This window comes from Mus musculus, chromosome 1, assembly GCF_000001635.26.
Source record: "Mus musculus strain C57BL/6J chromosome 1, GRCm38.p6 C57BL/6J".
Classification (NCBI taxonomy): Eukaryota; Metazoa; Chordata; class Mammalia; order Rodentia; family Muridae; genus Mus; species Mus musculus.
The window spans coordinates 53,047,889-53,073,012 of record NC_000067.6 but is presented as its reverse complement, the minus strand read 5'-3'; the positions used below and the strand labels follow the sequence as shown (position 1 = coordinate 53,073,012).

The following is a 25,124-nucleotide window of genomic DNA, read 5'->3' as shown; positions in this document are numbered from 1 at the left end:
TGACAAACCCTGACTGTCATGGGCTGACTTTGTAGACTTGGCCAGCCTCAAACTCATAGAGATCTGCCTGGCTCTGCCTCCTAAGTGCTGGGATTAAGGGCATGTACCACCATACCCAGACCTAGATTTCTTTTTAAAAACATAGAAATAGAAGGGAAACTATTTGGGAGGAGGAAGAAGACAGTGTTGGTTAGTGGGTGGGCAGGAGGGAGAGGTCAGTGTGAGGAAGTGAGAGGCCCCTTACATTAATACTGAAAATATTCACTCATAAGTGGACGTCGTATTAACTGCCACAGTCATCTTGTAGCAACAGCCCAAGGGCCAAGCAAAGCACAATGAGTATGTCAGAAAGAAGAGGGGGAAAGAACCTTGGTCCTCATTCAAATTACTGAGCTAATGGTTACTGCCCAGAGCTATCTTCCTTCTGGACTGACAAGACATAATACATTTCTGCACTGTTGAAGACTGTCTTGAATTGGGAGTTATTGGCAACCAAAACTATTCTAAATAAATACATTATAATATACATACATATGTGCATGTATGCATGTATGTCTACACACATACAATATGTATAAATTTAAATTTGAATATTACTAAAATATTTTATAATATTTTCTCTATATTTGGAATATGTTACCTAGTTCCAATTTTAAAAATAACATGTAGTAGGTAGGTAAATGGCTCAGCAATTAAGAGCATTAGCTGTTCCTGCAGAAGACCCAAGGTTGACTTGAAGCGCTCAAATGGCAGCACATGATCTTCTCTGACTCCAGACCTTGGGATTCCAACTTCCTCTTCTGGCTTCCTTGTGCCAGGCATACACTTGTTGCATAGGTAGACATATGCAGGCAAAGCACTCATACACATAAAACAATGATTAAAATATAAAAATAATGTATAACTATGTTTGCAGATCTAAATGCTTTTATTTGCTTTCTTCATATAACATTGTAGGAGCAAAATCAAGAGGAAGAGCAACCTTGGACAAATTGAACAGACTTTAGCCCATCAGGCAGGCCCCAGCACCAGAAGAGTGTCATGTGGACCTGTGAATGTGGGTAGTGGGGTTTACAATAGGAAAGGGAAGTGACACACAGGGGCTTGATTGATCCCAGTTCTATCTTTACAGTATTTGTGCATGGTCTCATCAGTTAGCACCATTGGCTACAATATATACCTTGATTTAGCCTTATAGTTTCTTAACATACTTAGTTAATGTCCACTTTAATTACATAGACACACCGGAGGCAGCCTCAGACAAAACTTTGCTTAATTTAACATAACAAATTGGAAGCACTTGCCTGGTCAGGGCCCTTTTACAGGCAGTGCATAGAGTTGTCATTTCTAATCATCCTTACATATAGAACTAGATATTAACATTACATTTTAATGCATTTGTTGACAAAAAAAACCATCATTTGCTAAATTATTATTCGAGGAAGTCCTTGTCTAACTAGAATCACAAAGAAGGAAAATGTATCATGTTTATTTAGCTTTTAACTTCGAGCTGAGGCTTAGTTACCAAATCTAAAGGCATGCTAAGCAAACGGAGTCAAAGAGTAGCTAGCTCATGTCCATGTAAAGATCTCATGAGCTGATCAGAGCTGAGAATTTGCTAGAAAGAAAGATGCTTCAGACACTGGTAGGAGTTTGTTTTTTGTTTTTTGTTTTTGTTTTTGTTTTTGTTTTTGTTTGTTTGTTTTAATACTCAACACATAGGCTGAGCTGGATGTAAGAAAAAACAAGCGCACTATACCTCTTCTTTAGATTGGGGTAAAGATTTAGAAAAGAGTTAGTGTTTGACAAATTGTCCTGCTACAGTTGTATTTGCATTTAGCCCATCAAGTATACACATTCTGAGTTGGTCACTGTCTGTTACCTTTGAGCTATGAATCTTTTTGAGCATCAACCTGCTGATTTGGAAAACAGAAATAATACATATTTCTCCTATAAGCTCACATTCCAATGTTTTGCCCAATACACTGTCTATGGGCAGTTTATTTCTGCTAAGTTGAACAAGATACATGAGGTTCAAGCACACTAACAAGATAACATACCAGATAAGGCTGTGTCACTATATATGGCCAAATTCCAGTCTCTGTCACAGATCTTTCCCCTGAAGTGACCCTGGTTTGTTTTGTTTGGGCTAGGTCCAGAAGTTTGGGTCAAACTTCTGCTCAGGCTAGAAAGAGCTGACTGCTCAAGTATACACACCTCTGTAATTGAGGCAACTTTCCTGGCCCTTCAGCAGCAGGCCTCTTCCTCTCATTAGTCTCTAACTAGGTGTAGTTTGCTTTGATGATAGTGAAGCGTCATATTCTATGGGTGAGTGGAAAGGTAGCTGGCTACCTGTGCAACTTATCTTGAATTTTGACCCTGGAACTCAGTGTTTGTTCACTCCAAGTCACAGCTCCTGGTATATTCCAGACTTGGGAACAATTTCACTGGCTGCCAACACAGAACTGCAAGTAGGAGTTTGAGTGCGCCGGGCAGTGGTGGTGCATGCCTTTAATCCCAACATTTGGGAGGCAGAGGCAGGCAAATTTCTGCGTTCAAGGCCAGCCTGGTCTACAGAATGAGTTCCAGGACAGCCAGGGCTACACAGAGAAACCTTGTCTCGACAAAAAAAAAAAAAAAAAAAAAAAAAAAAAAAAAAAAAAAAAAAAAAGCCAGGAGTTTGGGTGCTCCCCTTCTTTGTTAGCATTTCTAGGCTACCACACCTGACCAGGATCAAGGTCCAGATAACCTGGGATTTCCCAGTATTATCTTTTGACTAAGGGGCAGGTAGCCACGTACTCCACTCCATCATTGAGATACTGAAGAAGTATGCAGCTTTTCAAAAAGATATTCTTGGGTCATGGAACTAGACAGTTGCCTCAGTAACCTTCTAAATGTTTCTACTAACAATGCAGATTTTTTTCTCTCAGGCCTTTATAGCCTACTCAGAAAACTACTGTTTTCCATTTGAGTCCCACCTTCTTAACTCAGTGACTGTATTGTCAGGGACTGATGACATCATGTAGCCACATTTTCCTGTGCTCATATGTTGTTTTGGCTAGTTGAAGGTAATGCCCAAATCCAGAGTTTCCTAGGAACAGAGCCAAGAGATATTTAGCTACTTAGCCAGACTTAATGTCCCTGGGAGCAGATCTGGAAAATGCTGTGCAGGATCTGAGGCCAAAACCGCATAAACAAATTGTGTTGTGAATAAGGCCTTTTCACAAGATACTAGGAAAAACAAAACACGCAGGGAAGTTTTGAACAGAGTGATTTGGAGTGGTTAGGAAAACAAAAGGGTAAATTAGTAAATTAACTTTTTAAATTTTTGTTTCAAAGTTACTTTTAAAATTAATCTAGTCAGATAATTGTTTTTCATAGTAGAACTTTCAGTAAATCTCTTTAGGATGCAAATCTGAGGCTACTATACATTCTAACAGGCACTATTATGTTTATGTTGTGGACATAAAATTAATACAAGGAAAGTATACTGAGGTGAGTTTTTAGGGCAAATGTGGATATGATGTGAGTACAATTAAAAACTCACCCTATTACAAATGATATTACACTTTAATTTAATAAGCCACAGAAATCTGAGAACAACAAAGCAAAGAGTGTTTGTCTGTTCCATTGCAAGTATGCATTTCTGTATCGAGAACACTGGGTATGATGTTAAGACTGGTGTGAACTTTGCATATCACTGATACACATACATTTTATGTCTGTCAGAATAAATGGACAGCCTCAAAGGGGAAAAATACTACAATCAAGAACACCCTGCATTTTTCAGAGAGTATCTTACTCACTGAAATATTTTTGATATGTAATGCAGTAGATTGTATTTCAATTTTCTACCCATTTAGATTTTTAAGTGGCAACAAAGATAAATTTGCTGCAAACCATCCATTCTAATGTACTTTTCCCCAAGACTTTACAAACCCTATCTAGACAGAAATCAACTAAATTCAGTACCAATTTCATTGCTTGGACTCCACTCAAGGATGAAGGAAAGGGGTGACATTTCCTGTGATGTTTTGCAGTGTGTGTCTTAGACCTCAATGGCCATGTAAATGATATTTCAACTTTTGTCACATTCCAGGCAAACCAAGACTTGTCTATCACCACTTAAAGTTTAATTTCCTACTTATCAAATTGGTAGTAATCATGTCATATTTTAAAACCGGACTTTTGATTATTTTGATGGATTTTTATCATGTCACAATTTTAATAATTCCTGTTAGGATGAACGATTGAACAAATATAATGTGTTGGGAACTAGATGTTAATTTCTTATGATTAATATACAAATAGAAATTGCTAAAATTCTATTTGGGCTAATTATGAATTATTCACTCAGAAATAGTAGCATAAAAGAATTTTAGTCACCTCCCCTTTAACCTTAAGTCACTGTAGGGCCACATCCCTGACCTGATGAAGGTAGAAGGAAGAAATTGCTCAGACATACTCCTACACAGTGGTACAGAAGGGCTTAGATATACTCCTGCTCAATGGTACACAAGGACTTCTTGGTAATTTAAGTCACTCTGCTATTCTGTTTGAAAACTGGTGGCCCCAGTGCTCAGGAAAGTGTGCCAGTCTCATTAAGTGTTAGAGAAGAACTGTGGTTTCCTGTGTCCCTGTCACTTCGGTGGAGTATGTAGCCCTAGGAGTATATACCACTGCCAATTGAAATGCATTTAAAATCGACCCTATGAAATTAAATAGATTTTAGCTCAAGTTAGAGAAAAATGGAGCAGGAGACACTAGTCTTTGCTTTTGTATATATAAAGCAAATTCATTGGGAATTTCACTCAGAACTAGAGTTCCTAAATCAAACTTCTGTACTAACCTTTTTGGTACAAACTTTTGTACAAACTTATAATAAAATAAAAATTTAAAAACCCACAATTAATCATTATGACATAAAACTGATGCCTTTCAAAAATGTGAAAACACTTTAATTTATAGTTTCTACACATTTTTATGTAAGAAATAATTTCATTTAGCTATGAGTACAATACATTTGATAAACAAAGTTCCAATTTATAAAACTGAAGTAAATAAAAGAAATGTATTCATTGTCAAATTATAAAATAAAAAAGTAGCTGTTATTGAGATACCATATTTGTATTTCTTTAGATACATGTTGGTATGTTTAGTAATGCTTGTAATTTTTAAAATGGTGGGGCATTGAAATTTGACTGGGAGCCACATTCATAGATACAGCCACCATGAAACCATAAGTGAATGTTGATAATGTAAAAAATACATAAATTGATTGTAATATAACCTTCTAATCTTAACATACAGAGTTTTAAGACCACTATTGAATCTGCTAATTCACTCTGAAATAGAAGCAGTCACCTTTTTTGTGATACATGACATGTCTTTGTACTTTAATGATTTGAAATTTCATTAGTGTAAAAATATACCAAAGTAAATATAAAAGGAGACACTTATTTACAAAACAATATTGTATACATATTATATAAATGTAATTGTTTCAGAGTCTTTTATACAATATTGATAGAACCAGTCATTTCCATTATTTTACCACAAAATTGCCATGTGATAAAGGCAGACAGTGATTTTGAAATTTAGATTAAAAAATGAATACTGTTTGGCTGCCTTTTAAGATGCAGCAGTCACTCCCGCTGTGCTAGAGTTGACTGAAAGTTGACCTCTAGAAAAAAAGATTCTTCTTTCCTTAAAGAAAATGCATTGAACACTTAGTGCTGTGTGTGTGGAGATGCACCTGGAAGGGAGAGAGAGACTCGTACTTTGTAGAGTGTTCTATCGAGAGGTCCAGTAGGAGCCATTCAGCACTGCATTAGCACCGTGGTGGATTGTCCAATTATAATAGGAATGGCAATGTGTATGTAAGGCCCCATTCCTACTTTGTGGAATTTTATCTTACCAAGTATACAATACAAATATAAGTGTACATGATGTTTTTAAATGATAACAATCCTACACTTTACAAAGGCTACATATAGATTCTTCCGTAAATATTAAGTGAAACTGTTAGGAAATAAGACTTTACCTTTTAATCATACCCTCCTAACTCAGCAGACCACAAGATGTGCTCTCACTTCCTTGCCTAGATTGTAGTTGTAATATACATATATGGACATAAATGTAATTTGATCTCCATCTATTTCAAAAACTCTGGAAATCATACAACATCCTATAGTATGGTTTATTTTGGTGGTTGAATGCCAACCATTGCATCTATTCTCTCTTTTAGTTCATACACTGTAGCTTGTGCTTACGTTACTAGAGCATACTCAAGGCCTACAGCCTGTGGTGCTTGAATTCACAGTTTCGAAATTGAGGGGAAGACCTTCCATGACTTGGGAAATTTCTAACCTAATGCAAAGCTCATGAGCACCCACAGCGGTCTACTACCATGGCTGGAATTTTCCCATATATTATTTGTTCTTTGCCATTAAAATATAGCATATTAATGGGAGACATTTTTGTCGGAGTGCAGCAAGGGCCTGCTGAGCCTCTGGGGTTTGCTTGGTGCACAAGATGAGTATGCGGATATTTTTGTAAAAACACAAATTCACACTCTCCTGAGCAGTAATTGGCCTTATATCTTTTGGGTGCGATAATCCAGTCCCATCCAAAGGCTTCAAAATCGACCGTGAGGGGGTAGCGGCAGCACCGGGATTCCGTGGAGTGCTCATCGCAGTCAAGCCCAAAGTCTCTCCGGGACCTCTTGGGTGTGTCTGTCACCTTGACTTCTAAAAAGGGATTCTGTGTGAAAAGGAAAGAACAATTATGTAAATAGAGCCTGAAATCCTTCCTACCTTAAAAATCATTATTAGAAAAACAAACAAACAAACAAACAAACCAACCACATAATTTTTACGCTTTTTTTTTAAAAGAACTGCAGAATTAAGGAATTTTTATATACACTAGACTTCATTTTTCCTTTCATGGCCCTAAAGACTCTAACAGCATCAGGCATTCCCTGTGGTCCTTCCTTTTGTGTCCTTTAAAGTTTTGTTTCTTTTCATACTATTATCAGACATAATAGCACGTAATAGCAGAACAGATGCCTGGGAAATATGTATAAGATGAAACAGAGGGAAGGTGGGCGGGTCGGTGAGAGGACTGAGCATCGCTTTTCATCATTGTTGATTGCAGGTGACTAATGGCTCTTGGATGGATAGGTACGCATCTGGTCTCCCCTAGGTCTTTTCTGAAAGAAATGTGCATATTAAAGTCAGAGCAAAGTAGCTCTTTCTGAGCACTATATGGATTACAGTGGGAAGAGAGAAATTAGCATGATGACAGTGGCTGTATGTATAGTGCGTGGAAAGAGAATCCTTAAAGGAGCAAAGAAGAGGTTTATAAGAAGTGATGAACTGGGAGTGAATGGAGCTTGGTGGAACAGGGTTTGCCCGTCATGTGCAAGGTTCTGGGTCAATCCTCAGGACCACAGCAGAAGGAACAGAAGGAAGAGAAGAATTTGCATGCAGCATGACCGCTTCCATCTCCCAGTGCATTTAGGACCATTTCCTTTTAGAGAGAAAACTCTAAGGAATATCACACTAACCACCTTGTAAATAATTAAAACCTGTTAGCAACCTTGGTAATTAAAATACTGTCTATGAGAAAGAATGTTCTTAAATAGTTGATAGCAATTTTATCTTTTACCATGAGACTATATTGTCAAAGAGAACATAATTTGTAGAGTGTAGTGTTTAAGTAGCATATATAAAGAAAATAGATCATTTAGGAAATCGTAGTACTTCAAATGACAGGTTTCACTCACAACAGATCTGATTCCCAGACTGTATATTCCCAAGTTCAATCAAAAGGTTAAAAGGTAACCAGGCTTATTATTTCTAAGTACAATATTTTGGTGTAAACTATGACAGTGGATGGAAATAACCATATGTTCACGTTAAGTTTTTGAAAGCCGATAAATAAATAAATAAAAGTAACAGAGAACAGTAACTCAGGTTTTGGAGGGCTAAATATTTTTTTATTATTTTTATAATATATGAGGTCTTGTCCTATCACTGACTCACTATTTAGTTAATTGGTAATGCCTAAGTTAATTCCTATGCAAGTATGCTAAAGGAGTCCAAAGATAAGCTAGGAGGCAAAGGTTAGCTTGGTTAGAAATTACAGTTTTATTGACAATATTTCACAAAGTAATCTATATACATATCATGGCTTCAACATTCTATAAGTACTGAACATATTTACTAGAAGTGTTGAGTATAATATATTTAATCAAGTATATCTATACATATAAGGGTATTTTAATTAGAATTTTAATATTTTTTTACTTTATGTGGAACCAACATTTTTCAATATAAAACATAGGAAAGAAACATAAAACGGGAAGGAAAGGTTTTAATTTGTTGGGTAGAAACCAGAATCTACAGTTACATAGAGACTTCATAGTTTATACATAATTATGTGACTTACAATGAAAAGGACATTACATCTAATTCCTAGTAAGGACCTCCTTGTGGAATTAGGAACATGATGTAATTGGTTTTTGGTCTTCATGCTAAGTAAGAACACCAAGGGGTTCATGTCCCTCATGGGACATGAGATTGACACACCAAAGGTAGGTGTGTACTGTTTTGGGTACACACCTACCTTTGGAGTAAGATACTTTGTCTGGCTTATGAGCATAGGAAATAGTATTTCTTTTTCACTATTATCATTCATGTCAGGAATAAAAATGTAACACGGTTGCTAGAATGTTATTTTCAGTTATCACTTACCAGCCCATCTTCTCCTGGTCCTGGGAAGGTTACAGCAAGATCATGGCCATTCTCATCCAAAGCTTTGATTTCAATGCCTAAGTTGGATTCAGGCTGTTTGAGCCAATTTTGCAACACTGTCTTCACATCAATACTCTGCCAAATACCAGTGCCTGGGCTCATGTCAAGTTTCAGAGATCGGATTCCAGTATACCTTGTACCGTCTTTCATGGGTTTGATGAGTCTCAGGATTTGCACAAACACTGTTGTAGGAGTCTTGACGGGTCTGAGATATATCCACAGTTGGGCTTTTACTACTTTGTTGTACTGTATTTTAGAGCTAAATTTAAAAAAGCAACATTTGGGCTTGCCATCCGCTTGCATTAGAAAGTCAGCTACAAAGGAATAAGAAGAAAATGACTGACATCAGGCCCCATCAAAACACAAATAAACTCACTCCTTAACATCAGCTGTTGGGGTAGTGTGTACGTATGTGGTCTTTTAAAATAAAATATTATGTGGAACTTCATTCATAGTTCAGAAGAAACATCAGAGAAAATAGTTGCTCTAGCTTTTCAGAATTTTTTTTTTTGACATCTGTATTTTCACCTGTTTATGTAGATTCTACTCCCCTTCCAGAGAACTCTGGGCTAAGGGATATTTTGTAAAAGAATGAACAGCACATGAAATTTTCAAGTGATGATGATTAGAGACTAAGAGACAGCGTGCCGGAACGTCCACTTAGAATTCTTTGGGAATCTGAGCAGTTACACTCACTGAGCAGCTGTACCAGTCAGTCTGGAGGAAGGAACCCTTCCCCCAGGCCTCAATTACCTGGAGACAAGACACAGGGAGCGATTTAACCAACCTCAGAAATGGCAAACAATATAATACATCTGTGACACTTGGGCTCTGGAAGAGCTATTCCAAGGAACAACAAAAACTTAATTAGCAAAAACCTCAGAGGTCATGCTCAAGCTATCTAAAAAATCAGAAAGCAGTGGCCTTGGGGCCAGCCTCTCACTGCAAGTTCAGCACTAACAATTGCTTTTCCAAACCCCATGTAAATAAGGGAGACTTTTTCCTGAACTGTTTGATCCAAGAGTCATAAATGAAAATTATCTGCTGTATCGTAACCTGACCGCTTAGGAAAGGGCTGGTTTGAAACTGTGTCATGTCTGGTTTTAAGTGTTTAAAGCATGGTATTAAAGCAAGATCTCAGACACATGGCACAGAAATCTTTCGTGTTCTGCCTGCTCTCTAAGGCTACCTGACTTGCTTTTCGGAGAACTCAAACAGGAACTGCCTGAAATGTATTATCTCCCAGAAGCAATGTGGCAGTTATAGGTAACGGTCCTCACCCTCCCTCTCATAAAGAATTAAATCTTTTAGAGGGTTACCGATCACTGTTCCTGCCTGGACGCTCACAGCCAGGACGCTCTCAGTGCGGTGCTATGAAGGGGCACAGGAGCATTTCACACCATGACCTCCCAGTTAATGCTCATTTCCTGAGTGTTTTCTGATACTCGGTCCTGAGTATTATTTTGCTATGCCTGCTTCATCGTGGCTCATGATAATGCATTTAATATTTAACTTCTTTAACTTTCCAGTGCAGTAGCTTTCACAATTAATATTCTAGCTTGTCAAGAGCATAGAAGCTCTGAGACTGACAGTTTTAAATAACAGAAAGCACTCTAACTGTGGAACAGTGTTCAAATAAACATCCAGCAGAGATCTCTCTTTAGTGTGAGTCAGGGGGAAACTAGTGCACATTTTAGACAAATGTAATTGTAAATTTCTCATGCTTTAACACTGCCTATAGAATCTCACAGTCCTTACATTATAGTGTGAGACTCTGAACACACAAGCATTCTACATTTTCCGCATAAAATTAAATACTATTAAAGCTGAGCCAGCATATTAACTTTGAGCTATTTGGCACTGCCAGGAAACAAGCAAGACAGATTTCATTGTCGGTATGTTTCTCAGGAAATCTTGGGGAAAAAAAAATCTCCTTTCTCTGCTACTTACATATAAGCCAACAGCTTGTTAAAAGCCTGAAAATAGATCTGTTTCTCATAAACACTAGGACAGCAGTCAGCAGAACTGTTGATATACTTTAACAGATATACTTACACTCTGTAGGCATGGTAATGATTGTTTCCGTGGTAGCGTGATAATCGTCATCTTCCAAAGAGCCATCACTGCTGTCATCCCTCTGGACGTCGTACTGATCGATCAGTTCCCGGAGTGGAGGCGCTCTTGGCAGAAGTTGTCTTATAGCATCTTTGCTGATGTTAGGAGCTGTTTCCAGGCGCAGCTTACTGAGGATTTGAATTTTTATGGCTTCTATTCTGGAGTACCTCGTGTTTTGTCTCCACGCACATGCATTACACAGCCCCTCTTTTTCCACATTTTCTTCTCTCTCACTGCCCTCATTTAGATCCACTGGGCCAGCAGCAATCAGCATGAACAGGTAAATATAAACATACATTTGCAGTTTTTGCATCATTTTAAAAATCAGCACAATCTTTTTTTTTCCCTTGTTCTTATTTCTTCTTTTTGCTTTTGAGTAATGCCAAGTGAAATATTAGTGCATGTACCGTCCGAGAGACAACCTGCCACGCCAGGGAGTCCTGTATACTGTATTCCAAGTGGCTTTTTATATTCCAACTTAGAGGAGACAAGTGTCGTCAGGATCTATGATTGGCTCCTGCTCCACAATGAATCTCGCTGTCAGAGGTTAAAACCCTGTCTGTCACAAGTCACCAAGCAGTATTTTGTTACAGTCGAGGGCAAGCTGATTCATTTGACTACTTCATAAATGAAATAAATCCCCAAATCATGAAAGATATATGTGACATTTGATAAATTGAAGTCTGTGTACTAATATAAACTGTACTTAAAGCTTATTAATCTCTGTAAAACTCTTGCTATCATTTAAGTTAGTAATTTTTAATTTAGATTTTGTGTTTAAAATAGAAAATGTTAATCCTTTAAGACTTGGAGTGCTGTTTTGTTACTAAAACAAATATTTGAGGGAAAAAATATGCGTTAAGTGCTGGGTAATTAGAGAAGTAAAAACTAGGAAGAGCTGACTTAATTTAAAGAAAGCTGAGTTTGTGACCCTGCTAAAAAGTTGCATCAGTAATTTGAGGAGCTTGTTTTCATGGCTTATTTGTCAGGACATATTACAAACCAGTCCTGGGACGTTTCTGTGTACATGGGTTTACTTTTGATAGCTTAATGGCTTTGACTAACATAAAACCTGTGCTTGATTTCAGCTTATAAGTATTGCTATTTTCTATTACAGAGATACAGACTAAAGACTGAGTGTTGCTTTTTTTTTTTTTTTTTTTTTTGATTGCCAACAGAATCCTGTCAGCGAGGAGGCCAGGCTCTGTACTTAGGCCGAGTAGATAATGGATTTTTGTAAGTAGCGCTGGAGCATTATTTCAGTTTGACTCAGACTTCCAGGGCTGACAGTAAAGTGCAATCTGTGTTCTCTGTGAATGATGTCAGGTCCCGTGAGCACACAAAGAGCAAGTCGCATGTAGAGGGGTGTCCTTTGTTGCGTTCCCATACTGTCACAGGCTAGCACCCCTTTGCCAGCGTCTCATTTTGACCAGAGGGCAGACACCTGGCAGGGATCTGGGCTAGAGTCTAGGGCAGAGAATGGTGCTTTTTGTTCTCTGAATTTAAGTGGCCTCTGCAAGGATCAAACTTTCACCCTTGGCTTTAGGAGCCACAAGATCGAATGGGGTGAACTCTTAAAGAGCTGAACAAACACAGCAGCAGGGACAGAGGACGCTTCCAGGCCACAGAGTTCCTCCTCCTGTTTGGGAAGCTGAGGAGTCTTTAGAATTTTAATTCATTACTCCCCTTACACACACCCCAAGAGACTATGGTGGCTTGTATCAAATATTTATTTTTAGGTCACCACCATTCCTGTACAGTATACACCCAATTTACTGCCTCAGTGAACTAAAATGCAGCTCAGTAGCTTGAAAAGTTAATGCATTTTCATCAAATTTTTAAGAGGCATCTATATCTCTTGAGGAAAAAAAAAGTGGGCTTCCATAATGTACTAGATTTGCCCACCATTAAAGATGAAGGAAAACCAGACACAAAGCAGACACCCTGAGGTGATCTGGCCCTCTTTATACAAGACAATATTAGAGCAGGCCTATAAAGTCAGATTTGTCTGGAAAATTCATTTTTCTGCATAGAATTCTTTTCGATGTCATAATTATCATTACACATGCTGCTATATACCTCAGAGGAAATTGATCCTGTGATTTTTTTTTTTTTTAGACTGTACTGCCATTGTGAGCTGAGACTGAAGAGTCAAATAAACCTGAGTTCAAATCTCAATTTTGCCTCTTCTAAGTCGATGACAAAGACGGCACAGTACTTAGCTTCTCTTATCTTTAGTTTCTCAACTAAAGGGGTTTGAGGCATATAATTTAGCAATATAAGTAGCTAAATGTAGTCCCTTTCATAGGTAATTAATACTTGAAGCAGAAGGGCTTGCTCTTTGTTTCAAGCCTTTTACTTCAAATTATCCTCAAGTGCTTCAGATGAAGGCAAGGGATTCGCAGCCTGCAGGACATCTCACTAGGCCTAGGAACTGAGCTCACCTACATGTTTCAGATTGCCAGCAAAATAATAATAACGACGACAGAGGCGTTTGCCAGCTACCCAGATTCCCCACTGAGCCTGGGCAGGGCAGGGCAAAGCCTGAGCCATTCACTCAGCTCTGACTTTATGAACAAATGCCCTTTATTTATTTCCTTGTTTGTTTATTTTCTTTTATTTTGCCTATTTATTACCATGTTATTTACTTTCTTGTGCTTTTAACTGCCCGTGCTGTCTGCTGCTTTCTGATAATAGCACTGAAACTCCAGGGCAGCTTCTTTTAAGCACAGGGGAGAATGGAGAATGGAGCCCGCTGGGGTCAGGGTGTGTGTGTACTTAATGCTTAATAGTTTACAGACTCTCAGTTTGAGAGAGAAAATCATCCAGGTAGACAGGGTAGAGGCTGAGCAACATTTTGAGGACATAGAACTCCGTGTGACTTAGGACTTAAAAAGGTTTAAAGCAGCAACAACTTTTGCGTTATAATTTACAACCATATTTTTAGAATGCTGTGATACGTCTCATGGAAGGAAGGAAACCATTCCTCAGGAGAAAACACACACATTAGACAAGCTCTCCAGGCCTGAGCTTGTAGCTTCTGTCTGGGACACCAATGGTAACGGATGAACACGATCTGTTGACTGTGGCACCTTTCCACAGAAACACACACACACCCAACACAAACACCCAACACACACACACACACACACACACACACACACACACACACACACACACACACACACAAACACACAAACACACACACACACACACACGTAGCTCACCTCACCCTGCATGTTCTCTCCCACCTTGTGTAGCCATCAGCATTCATGAATTCTGTGCTGTCGAGGCCTTTAGACCATTAGTGGCCATCACTGATTGTACCTAATCAAACTTTCTGATACTTCACTCACTCCTTAAGTGTATGGGTTAAGAAGTATTTAGTCAGTTTTAAGAACAACTGTTCCTTCTCTAATGGTGACAATTGCCAGCTTCCCAAGGCCGAGTGACACAGAGGACTCCTTACTGTGCCCTGAGAATGGAGGCAGCTTTCAAAATGGAGTCAGGCTGGGATAACTTTTGGATGAGTGAAGAGAGAATTTCTTCCACTTGCCCAGAAGAACTTGGTCTTCCAGCTTGTTGCCCTTGTGTTGGCCACCATCTTTGAAAAGAGTTTGGGTCAGAAGGTGGGATGCAAGCCATGGCCATCAAGGCTTATATTAGTCTTTGTATTGGTGGACTATTGTGGGCTGGCATTTTTGTACTCATTAGTGAGACAGCAAGCATACTTTCTAATCTCTATTCAAAATCCCATAGATTGATTGTCTCATGACACATTGGAGAGTATAAAAATATATTTATCAAAAGAATTTGTGATTTTATTCTTTCCAGATTCAGGGAACTACTACACTGCAAGAACTTTAATGATGTGGTTCAAAAACAGAGGGAGAGAAGGTTAGGAATTTGCATTAGAGTGCTTTGTGAAGAATTCAACTATTTTGGGGAAACGCCCAGCAGGTTATAGTTTGTCTTGTTGCTCACCCTTTCCTTTAGATACCGTTTAGTATACTCTAGACTGGTTATTCCTACTGCCCAAACAAAACCTGCAGATGCTCAGACTTGCCAGAGAAGAAGAAAGTAGGATCCCAATTCGGTAGGCAGCTGATTATCCATGCTTTTCATAGGCTCCGAGCCAAAAATTAACCAAAAATGTTGAGTTAGGGTATGAAAGGAATAGAAGACAGGAGCTTTGCATTTGTAACTGGTACTTAATGTAATCAAATAAATCAATTAGCAAAGCCTCTACTTATGAATATATCTTTTGATACATAAATTTATCATTTTATGAAATATTTGAATGTCTATGATGTCCGTGGCACTAATGTTTGATTATGAAAATAAAACACTGAACCAAATACAGTCACTTTTCATGAGCCCTGTGGTCTAGTTTTTTCATATAAAATTTGAGGAGGTATGAATGTCATTTCAACTAAGATTTATCCCCTAAGTTATAGATCCTTAAAACTTCTCATTTTCAGTGTATTTACACTCTTGACATTATTACAGTTCCCACAAATCTTTTGTACGAACAGATCATATTGATCACTATTTTTTATTTATTTTTATTTTTTGTGTTGGTGTTTTGCCTGTATGTACACCTGTGTGAGAGTGTCAGATCTCCTGGAACTGGAGTTGCAGACAGTTGTAAGCTGTCATGTATATGCTGAGAACTGAACCAGGTTCTTTGGAACAATGGCTCCTAACTGCTGAGTCATCTCTCCAGCCTCCATCAATATTTAATGTAAGTCAAGACTTGAAAATCTTAGTGTAGAGGCATAGGCACACACACACACATTGCATTTGCTCACAGGTTTTTAATATTTTTCTAATATTCATTTATAATTATTTTGTAGATATGTATTTGTATGTGAGAGAGATAGGGGAGGGGGAGGGAGAGGAGGAGGGAGAGGGAGGGGGAGGGGAGAGGAGAATGTGTTTATATACATTATGTGCAAGCAATACTGAATTCAGAGGGTGTTAGATCCCCTGAAACTGGAATTATGCGTGGTTATGAGCTGCCTGCTGTGGGTGCTGGGAACCGAACCTAGGTCCAGTAAGTGCTCTGAACCAGTGCTCCATCTCTTTAACCCCCTCTATTTTTTCAACTGCTGTGTATTAGTTGTACAAAGTAATAGGTTTCATGACAATTTCCCTTCTTCGGGCACTTTCATCACATATGACCCTCTATAGCCCTTCCCTATCTTATTTCCTGCTCTTCTCCCACCTCTGAAGTCCCCTTTCCACCATAAGAACAACATTATCTTGAGACATGGATCCTCTGGAGAACTCCATTATACAAAGAAGAAATAATAATGGGGAAAGAGAAAACGATGGTAGAGTTTCAGAGAGTGTGGTTTTTAATCACAGGCTCTCTGGGCATGCTTTCAGAACCACCTAAAGTTGCCTAGACTATCCTAGAGCACAGAGCCCTAAAGTTTATGCTAGTGTAATTGAATCCATTCCTATCAGCTATCCCTCCTCCCCAAATCCTTGGCTTTCAATTTCTTATCAAATGTGGCTCTCTTTAGAAGCTATAGCTATTTAATTGTACAGCTGGAACAGAAACACTATGGTGGTACAATTGCCAACAACAAAAGTGTAGGCAACCTAGTGGACACTGGCAGGAAGACTGAATAGTTCTAAAGGATTTCCTGTGGATGGTCTGTTAGTCACTCGAAAGTAAGATATTTATACTGTTGAAAGGGGCACTTGAGAGCTGTCCAGGAGGATTCAGGATTCAAATGAAGGTCAAGAAAGGGTGAGTATGGTGTGTGTGGGGTGGAAGGGTGAAATCATTGTAATAAGACCCATTATTTTGTACAGCCAGCATATACTAGTAAGACAAGGATCTTCCAGTGTAGTGCTTCATAAGAGATGACAAATCCATCCCTTTCACCACTAGAAGAAGAAAAAAGCCTAGGCTCAAAGACAGTGCTGCATTGTGACTGTGTCCCTTCGGGCAAGGTCTCGCGTGTCTGTTTCTTTCCTGACTTGTCTTTGTTTCCCAAGTACATTGGGGCTCAGTAAGAAAAGGGGTCTTGCTCTCTTTTAGTCTAGTACCTGACATATAATTAAATGGTACTGTTGCCTGATTAAGGAACTAGTGGGTGAGCAAATACCTTCTTAAATAGTAGGGGCTACTCCAAGTGATATCAGTTGTTCATGACTTTCCTTAACTGTAGTTCATACATCCAGCAGTTGCCCTGGTGACTGTGGCTGTGAGTTAGATTGTCCGTCCCCTAACCTGCACATATATATTTATTTCAAACTACAAATTGATCACCTGAGGTAGTTGTCTCTTTTCAATAAAGTATTGCATTTTTAAGTGATCTTTTCCTCCCTAATATCTCCTCATACCAGCAGGAAAGAGCACTCACATTCCAAACTTAGGGCTTAAGCCTAGGAGACTTAGGTTTCCAAGCAGAAATGAACCAGCCACCAATTTGTTTTCCCAAATCTGTTCTCCTCTCCCCTCGTATCCTCCAGTAAAGTCCCATAAGTAATTTCACCCAATTTAGATCTCTAAGTAGATTTTTGATTAACTATAAAACCACTCAGTGTCTGGCCCTTCACTGCCTGCTTTCCACTGTGTCTATAAAGTCAAGGCTCACAGTTGAGGTTTGGACTGTCCTCAAGCTGACATCCAGTGCCATCTGATGCCAGAGAAGGTGATTTTTGCACGCTATTCACAACTCCCTCCTCTTTTCACCTTAAAAAGAGCATTTGCGTTACTCAAGCCTAAATTGCTCAAGCAATATCTCTTTTAAAAAAAAAAAAGATAGGGTCTTATTATTCAAATTAAGTTGGGCTACAACTTATATTGCAACCCAGATGAGGCTCTAACTCTTTCTGTCTCCACTGCCCCATTGCTTGGATCACAAGCATGTGACACTTTAACCAGCTTTCAAAGAATGTTTTAATTCTGTCCAAAACCCTCTAACATCTTTGTCCTAAGGTCATGACTTGTGCATGACTAAAAACTATGGCTCATTTATTTAACTTTCTTAATTGGACTTAAAATGTTCGTTTATATTGACTCACAGGGGGTGAGATGGCATGCAAGAATATTTGAGATTGCCTTACGGAAACGAGAGCAGGCTTTATTTGACCTCAAACTTGCATGGCCCCCTTGTGCTGTAGTCTCTATATGACTGTTCCCTACTTCCCTGGGTCAAGAAAGCATGAATTTATACCCGGAGCTGTACATTTTCTGTCTGAAACTGAATAAAGATAAACTTCAAAAGTCTGGAAATGAAAACTGAGTATCTTAAGTTTGTTTTTATTGTATTTGATGACCAGTTTGCTCAGTGGTACCATAATCTGCTTTAGAACAAACACATGGTATAGAGAGCAGCTGACAAAGAGAATTGGTGACTACATCTTGCCCCCTTACTCTTATTAAGGATTAAGTCTTGATAATGCTTCTGACCTTAAAGTTTTATTCTTAGAAATGCTTGATCCCATTGACCTAATAACAGAATATGTTTCTACAAATACGTGTTTTTAAATAATATTTTATGTTTTAAATTAAAACATAATTACATGATTTTCCTCTTTCCCTTTTATTCCCTCCAACTCTTCCCATACACCCCTTCTTGTTCTACCCATTCCCTCAAATTCCTTCCAAGAACTTCTTTCTGTTAAGATTTTTAAATATTCTAGAATTAGTGAATGATGCCAATGCTCAATTTCCCAGGTTAATGACACAGCATGATATGTGTTCCTGGACCCAGATCAAGGCTCTAACTAAGACCCAATGGCTTGCCGAGGCAATTAGGAAAAGAAACATAGTATCTACTGACCAAAGATGCTTTGGAAGCCCACTTGCTCAGACACTGAGGTGAGGGAAAGTCAGCCTTTGTATTATAGAACATCATTATAAGCTCATTTTTCAACATTTAAAATTATAGTTATTATAGTTTTAAAACTTAAGATTAGTGCACCTGTCACTTCAATAATTTTAACCTGAAAGAACTCTCTTTGATTTTTCTCCCCAGCCCAGGGGACAGCCATTGTCTTTTCAAATTACTTTTTTATTTTATTTTTTTTTTTACAGTCCAGACTTCCCAGTTCAGCCTTCGACTGTTCCACATCTCACACCTCCTCCCCTGCCTCATCTCCAAGAGGATGCCCCCTCCCCATCAGGCCTCCCCACTCCCTGGGACCCCAAGTCTCTCGAGGGTTAAGTGCATCTTCTCTGTCTGAGTCCAGACCCGGCAGTCCTCTGCTGTATATGTGTTGGGACCTTCATATCAGCTGGTGTATGCTGTGGGGTTGGTGGCTCAGTGTCTGAGGGACCCGGAGGACCAGGTTAGTTGAGATTGCTGGTCTCCCTATAGGGTTGCTCTCCTCCTCAGCTTCTTCTAGCTTTTCCCTAATTCATCCACAGGAGTCATGAGCTTCTGTCCATTGGTTGGGTGTAAACATCTGCATCTGACTCTTTCAGCTCCTTGTCGGGCAGCCATGACAGGCCCCTGTTTGTAAGCACACCATAGCACTAGTGACAGTGTCAGGCCTTGGGGCCTCCCCCTGAGCTGGATCCCAAGTCGGACTTGTCACTGGACCTTTTCCTCAGGCTCTTATCCATTTTTGTTCCTGCATTTCTTCCAGATAGGAACAATTCTGGGTCAGAGTTTTTAACTATGGGATTGCAACCCCGTCCCTCCACTTGATGCCCTGTCTTTCTATTGGAGGTGGACTCTACAAGTTCCCTCTCCCCACTGTAGGGCGTTTCATCTAGCTTTAACATATGTAAAGAATTCTGAATTAAGGTTACAATTGTTACTAGCATATAGATTTCACATGGACATTCTCCCCTCTGCTGGGAACTTTGAGAACTGCAGCCAACTTAGCTGTGGTTGATAGGATTTGGGGGTGGGCAGTGATGAAAGAGAGATTGGAAACTGGATTATAAAGCCTCCCAATTCGAGCCCCATGGAAAATGACCTTTGTCCAGTCAGCCTCTTAAAATTCTCTGAGTTGGGAAAAAGTTGTTAATCATTAGTTTCACATCTGCAAAATGGAAATATTGACAAGGTTGTGAAGGCTAAATGAGATGATAATTCAGTACCTGGCATAGAGTAGGAGTTTCATAAATATTAAATATCAAAGTGTCACTATATAATAATGCTACCAGTTGTCATTACCACTCTGTTGTTAATATCTGCTTATATTATAAATGTTTGTAACAGTGAAGACTTTATAAGTTAAATTTTGGTAGCATGTGGGACTGGCACATGTGATATACAAAAAAAGGGGGGAATATACAAACAAGACGGTCAGGAAAGCAGAAGGAAAAGTGAAAAGGGCACATCAGGTAAGTTATAGCAGAAAGAAAACTGTGATCCTGGCACTAGTCACAGACGGAATTCAACTTGAGACAAATGATACAAAGAAGACAGAGGAAGACATATTGCTATAAGAGGAAACAATCCGCAGGGGGTATGCTCCTCTCTAATATTGTCAAGCATTTCATGTCAAAATATAAATAAGAAAAACCACAAAACCACAAGTAGAAAATATAATCAACAAAAGGCTAACAACAGAGGAGTTCTCTTCAGGAAAGTTAGCAAGGATGAAGTCTATTTGACCAGTGAAGTCAGAGCCATTGATGAGCAGGATAAACAGTGGCTCTATTCCCTTGTTATGGTAAATAAACCCTGTGAAAGTATTTACTAAAGTTGAATAAATATTGACCTATAAAACCCCTTGGTGGATCCATATGGCTGAGACCATAGTCTCTAAATTCAGCATGGTGAATCAAGGGTGAATGACCAAAATAGAACTAGTATTTCATCTACTGCTTGAAAATATAAGATCTTTGCTACAGAGAAAAAACAAAATGAATACTACAAAATGCTGAAAGAATAATTAAAATGTTACAAACTGAAACCCACAGAATAAAATGCCATTGTGTCAACAGATAGCTTAGCTTCAAATGTGTATCCAGAGAAGATAGTGTGAAAGGGATCTATGAGTTACCTAAAAATGTGGGGTAGATTACATACTAAACTTAGGGGAGATAAGATTATCAAGTAAGTCAGATATAGAGGAGTAATGGGTCTGATAAGGAAAAGCTGTGGTGTTTCACATAGAACTCCGTGCTTAATTAACTACTATAAGGAAGGAAAAAATATTCTAAATTAGGAAAGAAAAATTATATACTGACACTGTGAAAAAGAAAAGATTTAAAAGGCAAAAGTATTATGCAAATAAATTTGAAAGTCTGTTTGAAATTATGTACAGTGTAAACATAAATTTTTTTCCAACCTACTTTAATAAGGATTCAACTTCTCTTCTAGCCCACCACCCACCAGAGGTAGTGGGAAAGAAAAGTTATTAGGACATGGGCAAAGTAGACTTGTTTATACATAGCTCTTTTGGGGCAAGTCCTATCATTCTTGTCAGGATATCAGCAGTACCAAACACCAAATACAAATCAGCAGCAGTAGACCAGTCCTCTTGGCAGACATCACACATGAACCAGCAGGGGCAGTTCAATCCAGAAGAAACTGCAAGGCTTGACAACCAGCCTTAGACTGCTGAAGCAGAAAAAAAAAAAAAAAAAAAGGTGTCACCACAAGCGAAGTTCAGCAACACAAACACAATGTAAGGAGAATCAATACACGCATGCTGTTAATAAAGAATAGCAAGTTGTCCATTTATAATAGCCAGAAGCTGGAAAGAACCCAGATGTCTCTCAACAGAGGAATGGATACAGAAAATGTACATTTACACAATGGAGTACTACGTAGCTACTAAAAACAACGAATTTATGAAATTCTTAGACAAATGGATGGTTCTAGAGGATATCATCCTGAGTGAGGTAACCCAATCACAAAAGAACACACATAGTATGCACTCACTGATAAGTGGATATTAGCCCAGAAACTCAGAATATCTAAGACACAATTTGCAAAACACATGAAACTCAAGAATGAAGACCAAAGTGTGGATAATTCAATCCTTCTTAGAAGGGGGAACAAAATACCCATGGAAGGAGTTACAGAGTCAAAGTGTGGAGCAGAGACTGAAGGAATGACCATCCATAGACTGCCCCACCTAGGGATCTATCCCATATACAAACCACCAAACCCAGACACTATTGTTGATGCCAACAAGAGCTTGCTGACAGGAGCCTGATATAGCTGTCTCCTGAGAGGCTATGCCGGTGCCTAACAAACTCAAAGTGGATGCTCATAGCCATCCATTGGATGGAGCACAGGGTCCCCAATGAAGGACATAGAGAAAGAACCCAAGGAGCTGAAGGGGTTTGTAGCCCCATAGGAGAAACAACAATATGAACCAACCAGTACCCCCAGAGTTCCCTGGTACTAAACCACCAACCAAAGAAAACACATGGTGAGATTCATGGCTCTAGCTGCATATGTAGCAGAGGACGGCCTAGTCGGTCATCAATGGGAAGAGAGGCCCTTGGTCCTGTGAAGGCTCTATGCCTTAGTATAGGGGAATGCTTGGGCCAGGAAGCAGGAGTGGGTAGGTTGGTGAGCAGGGGGAGGGGGGAATTTATAGGGGGTTTTCAGAGGGGAAACTAGAAAAGGGAATAACATTTGAAATGTAAATAAATAAAAAAATTGTTAAAAAATTTTTAACAAAGAGAATAGCAAGGTGGAACAAAGCAAATTAATGCTCAGGCTCCCACTGTCTGTGGGGTTACATTTATAGTCATTCTGAACATCACACGTCGTTTCACAGGTTTGCTATAGCAAAACATCCTTTCACCTTTGTGTACCAGCAAAGCATTGTTTGCCATCACTAACTTTCCAAAGAAACTAGAAGTTTCCACTTCGGTAGAATGTCAAGAAAAGGCAAAGCAGAGGAAGCCGTGGGTTTCTGCAATCTGCATTCTCATACTGATTACTCCCACTCTGTCAAGGACAGACACCTTAGACAGAGTGTCGGGCCAGGTATGATGGTACACACTGTACTCCTAGCACTTAGAAGAAGGAGACAGGAGCATCAGGGGTCCAGGATCCTCCCCAGCTGCACAGAAAGTTGAGGTGAACCTGGGCTACATGAAACCGTCTTGAAATGCTGAGCAGGGTGAACCATGGAGGCACACAGCCAGTCTACGGACAAATACAGTGTGAGATTTCTACTCAGTGCACAGCAGAAGCTGTGCTTCTTCCTGTGGCCACCGTGGAAAGTACCTAGAAGCCAGTGCTTCAGAGTGAAAAGAAATTCAAACACATTCAGTTATCCCACATGGTAGTACAAAGGTCTGAATGTCAGTCCTTATGTGTTTTTAAAAGGGTTCCATTGATGCATGTTGATCTTTTGGGTCACTGCTCTTATTTTTCTTACCATTGGCCTGGCAACTTTTCCTCCCTAACTAAGAAGAGCAGTAACGTCCCCTCATGCGATCTGGCATTGATACTAACATTAATCTTTCAGGCTCCTTGCATTGCTACCTTCAGGCTTCTGTAGAGTTGCTTCTGTTACTGTCTTGGGGTCTGGATTGGGTTCCTTTTCTCTGCCAGCTAAGGAATTAAAAGAGAGGGAGAAATATCTCTAGAACTGCAGTTAATAACTGAGAAATTGTGAACACAGCAAACTAGCAGGCTGAATTGGCATCTGAAGAAAGGTTTTTTATCAGAGGTGAGAAAACACACACAGCAGGCACACAGAGAAAAGATGCTCCACCATGTAGAGGTGGTTTAGGAGAGCCAAAATCCAGCTTCTCCTTGAGGGCTAGGGATTTTTAAGCCTCTGAAGGCTTTTCCTCCCCTAAGTTAGAGTTAGTCAGATCTGAAGAAGACAGGATGGCTAATTGGCCCACAACTATTGTGTAACCCCCTACCTTGAATTTATTGAGCCACAGAGAAAAGCCCAGGAGGTCTTCATTTCAAGTCTCAAGTCAGGAGGGTGAGGAAGAACCCAGCCACCTTGGATGTTCATCATCTTTGTTTACCAGCCCAAGCCCCTCTTCCTATGTCCCTGCCTATCAGGAGTCTGTCAAAAGTCTAGTCCCTGTCTGCTACTACACATTTCAGACTCAGATCCGTTATCGAACTGCTCACTTCCAGTGTTCATGAAATTAGGAACAACTTAATAAGACCCCTAAGAAACTTTCATGTAGTAAAGCTCTGTGAAAATTAGAGAAGCAAAGATTTAAAACAGCATTGTTGTGGTATAAGGGAGGTTGGAAAAATACTGATTATTACTCAGAAGTGAGATTTCCCAAGAGTGAAGGATATTTTCTGCAAAAAGCATCTGCTTCATAAAGATGAAGGCCTCTGGGCATCATCGAAGGGAGGGGCTGATGCAATGCCCTCTGGGGCTGCTTCTGTGCAGCTCTTGACACCTTTGTTTCAGGGTCTTTCACACAGTAACAAAAGCCACTGAGACACTGTGCCAGGCAGGTGCAGGCCTCTTCCTCCTCTCCAACTTTAAGGATTCTCTGGGTCCTCCTGTGAGTTTTAATTATCTCATGAAAACTGTTGACCCTAGTGACTGAAAATCAGAGAAAGATTTCCTTTTATTTATTCATCTATTCACACATTCTCATCTACTTAGTTCATTGAGCTGCACCCTACCTCTCTGAAACATGGGAAGAGCTAGTGATTTATAAATTAAATGAAAGCCAAATTAAAGAATAAACATGAATATAGAAAATTTGTACCAAAGCAAAATGGAATGTTGATTTGGATTTTTAAATTTTGACAACTAGATCTCTGCAACATTTAAAGAACTACATAATTAACAAGATCAGTCACTCAAGTTATAGAAATATGATTAGGGATTCAAACCCTATTAATAGCTTATAACGTTACAAAGCTAAAGGGAAGGAGAAACCTTAATCATCCTAATGAATTTCTGTGGTATATTTGGCATAATTTACATAGGAGTCCTCTAATTATCACTGTTCATTATTTTTAAAAAAGCCTTTCATAAACACGACTAAATATGCTTTCTTGACGTGGCATACCACTCTCGAGCTTAGTGAGGCAGCATAGGCATTCTCATTAAAGTCAAAAGGATGCTAATAAATGTCCTCAGTCAAAAGCAGTGTTTATTTCTATGGAAGCATCAATAAGAGCCATAAATAATGAAGTAAAAGTTGGAAATACAGGAAAGGAAGAGGCAAGATATTTTGTGCAGATGTTGTAACCGTATGCCTGTAAGCATCAGAAGAGTGAGTGGGCACTGCGCACAAGGCAAAGCACAATG

General features: G+C 39.2%; 1 protein-coding gene across 1 annotated transcript; it reads right to left on the bottom strand.

Moving 5' to 3' along the window:
- Window positions 1-4,933: 4,933 nt before the first annotated feature.
- Window positions 4,934-11,373, bottom strand: Mstn (myostatin). The gene is made up of 3 exons (NM_010834.3): window positions 10,872-11,373; window positions 8,757-9,130; window positions 4,934-6,762 (listed from the first exon to the last, which is right to left on the bottom strand). Exons 1-3 carry the CDS (start codon window positions 11,245-11,247, stop codon window positions 6,382-6,384), a joined length of 1,131 nt encoding a protein of 376 aa, NP_034964.1. The 5' UTR covers window positions 11,248-11,373; the 3' UTR covers window positions 4,934-6,381.
- Window positions 11,374-25,124: the final 13,751 nt, after the last annotated feature.

What these genes read in the sequence shown, in the direction of transcription:
- Mstn (NM_010834.3), bottom strand. Translation starts at nt 11,247, where the DNA reads ATGATGCAAAAACTGCAAATGTATGTTTATATTTACCTGTTCATGCTG. An exon ending in CATTACCATGCCTACAGAGT is followed by an intron (nt 9,131 to 10,871) that starts GTAAGTATATCT and finishes ATTCCTTTGTAG; the next exon opens with CTGACTTTCTAATGCAAGCG. An exon ending in GACCAGGAGAAGATGGGCTG is followed by an intron (nt 6,763 to 8,756) that starts GTAAGTGATAAC and finishes CTTTTCACACAG; the next exon opens with AATCCCTTTTTAGAAGTCAA.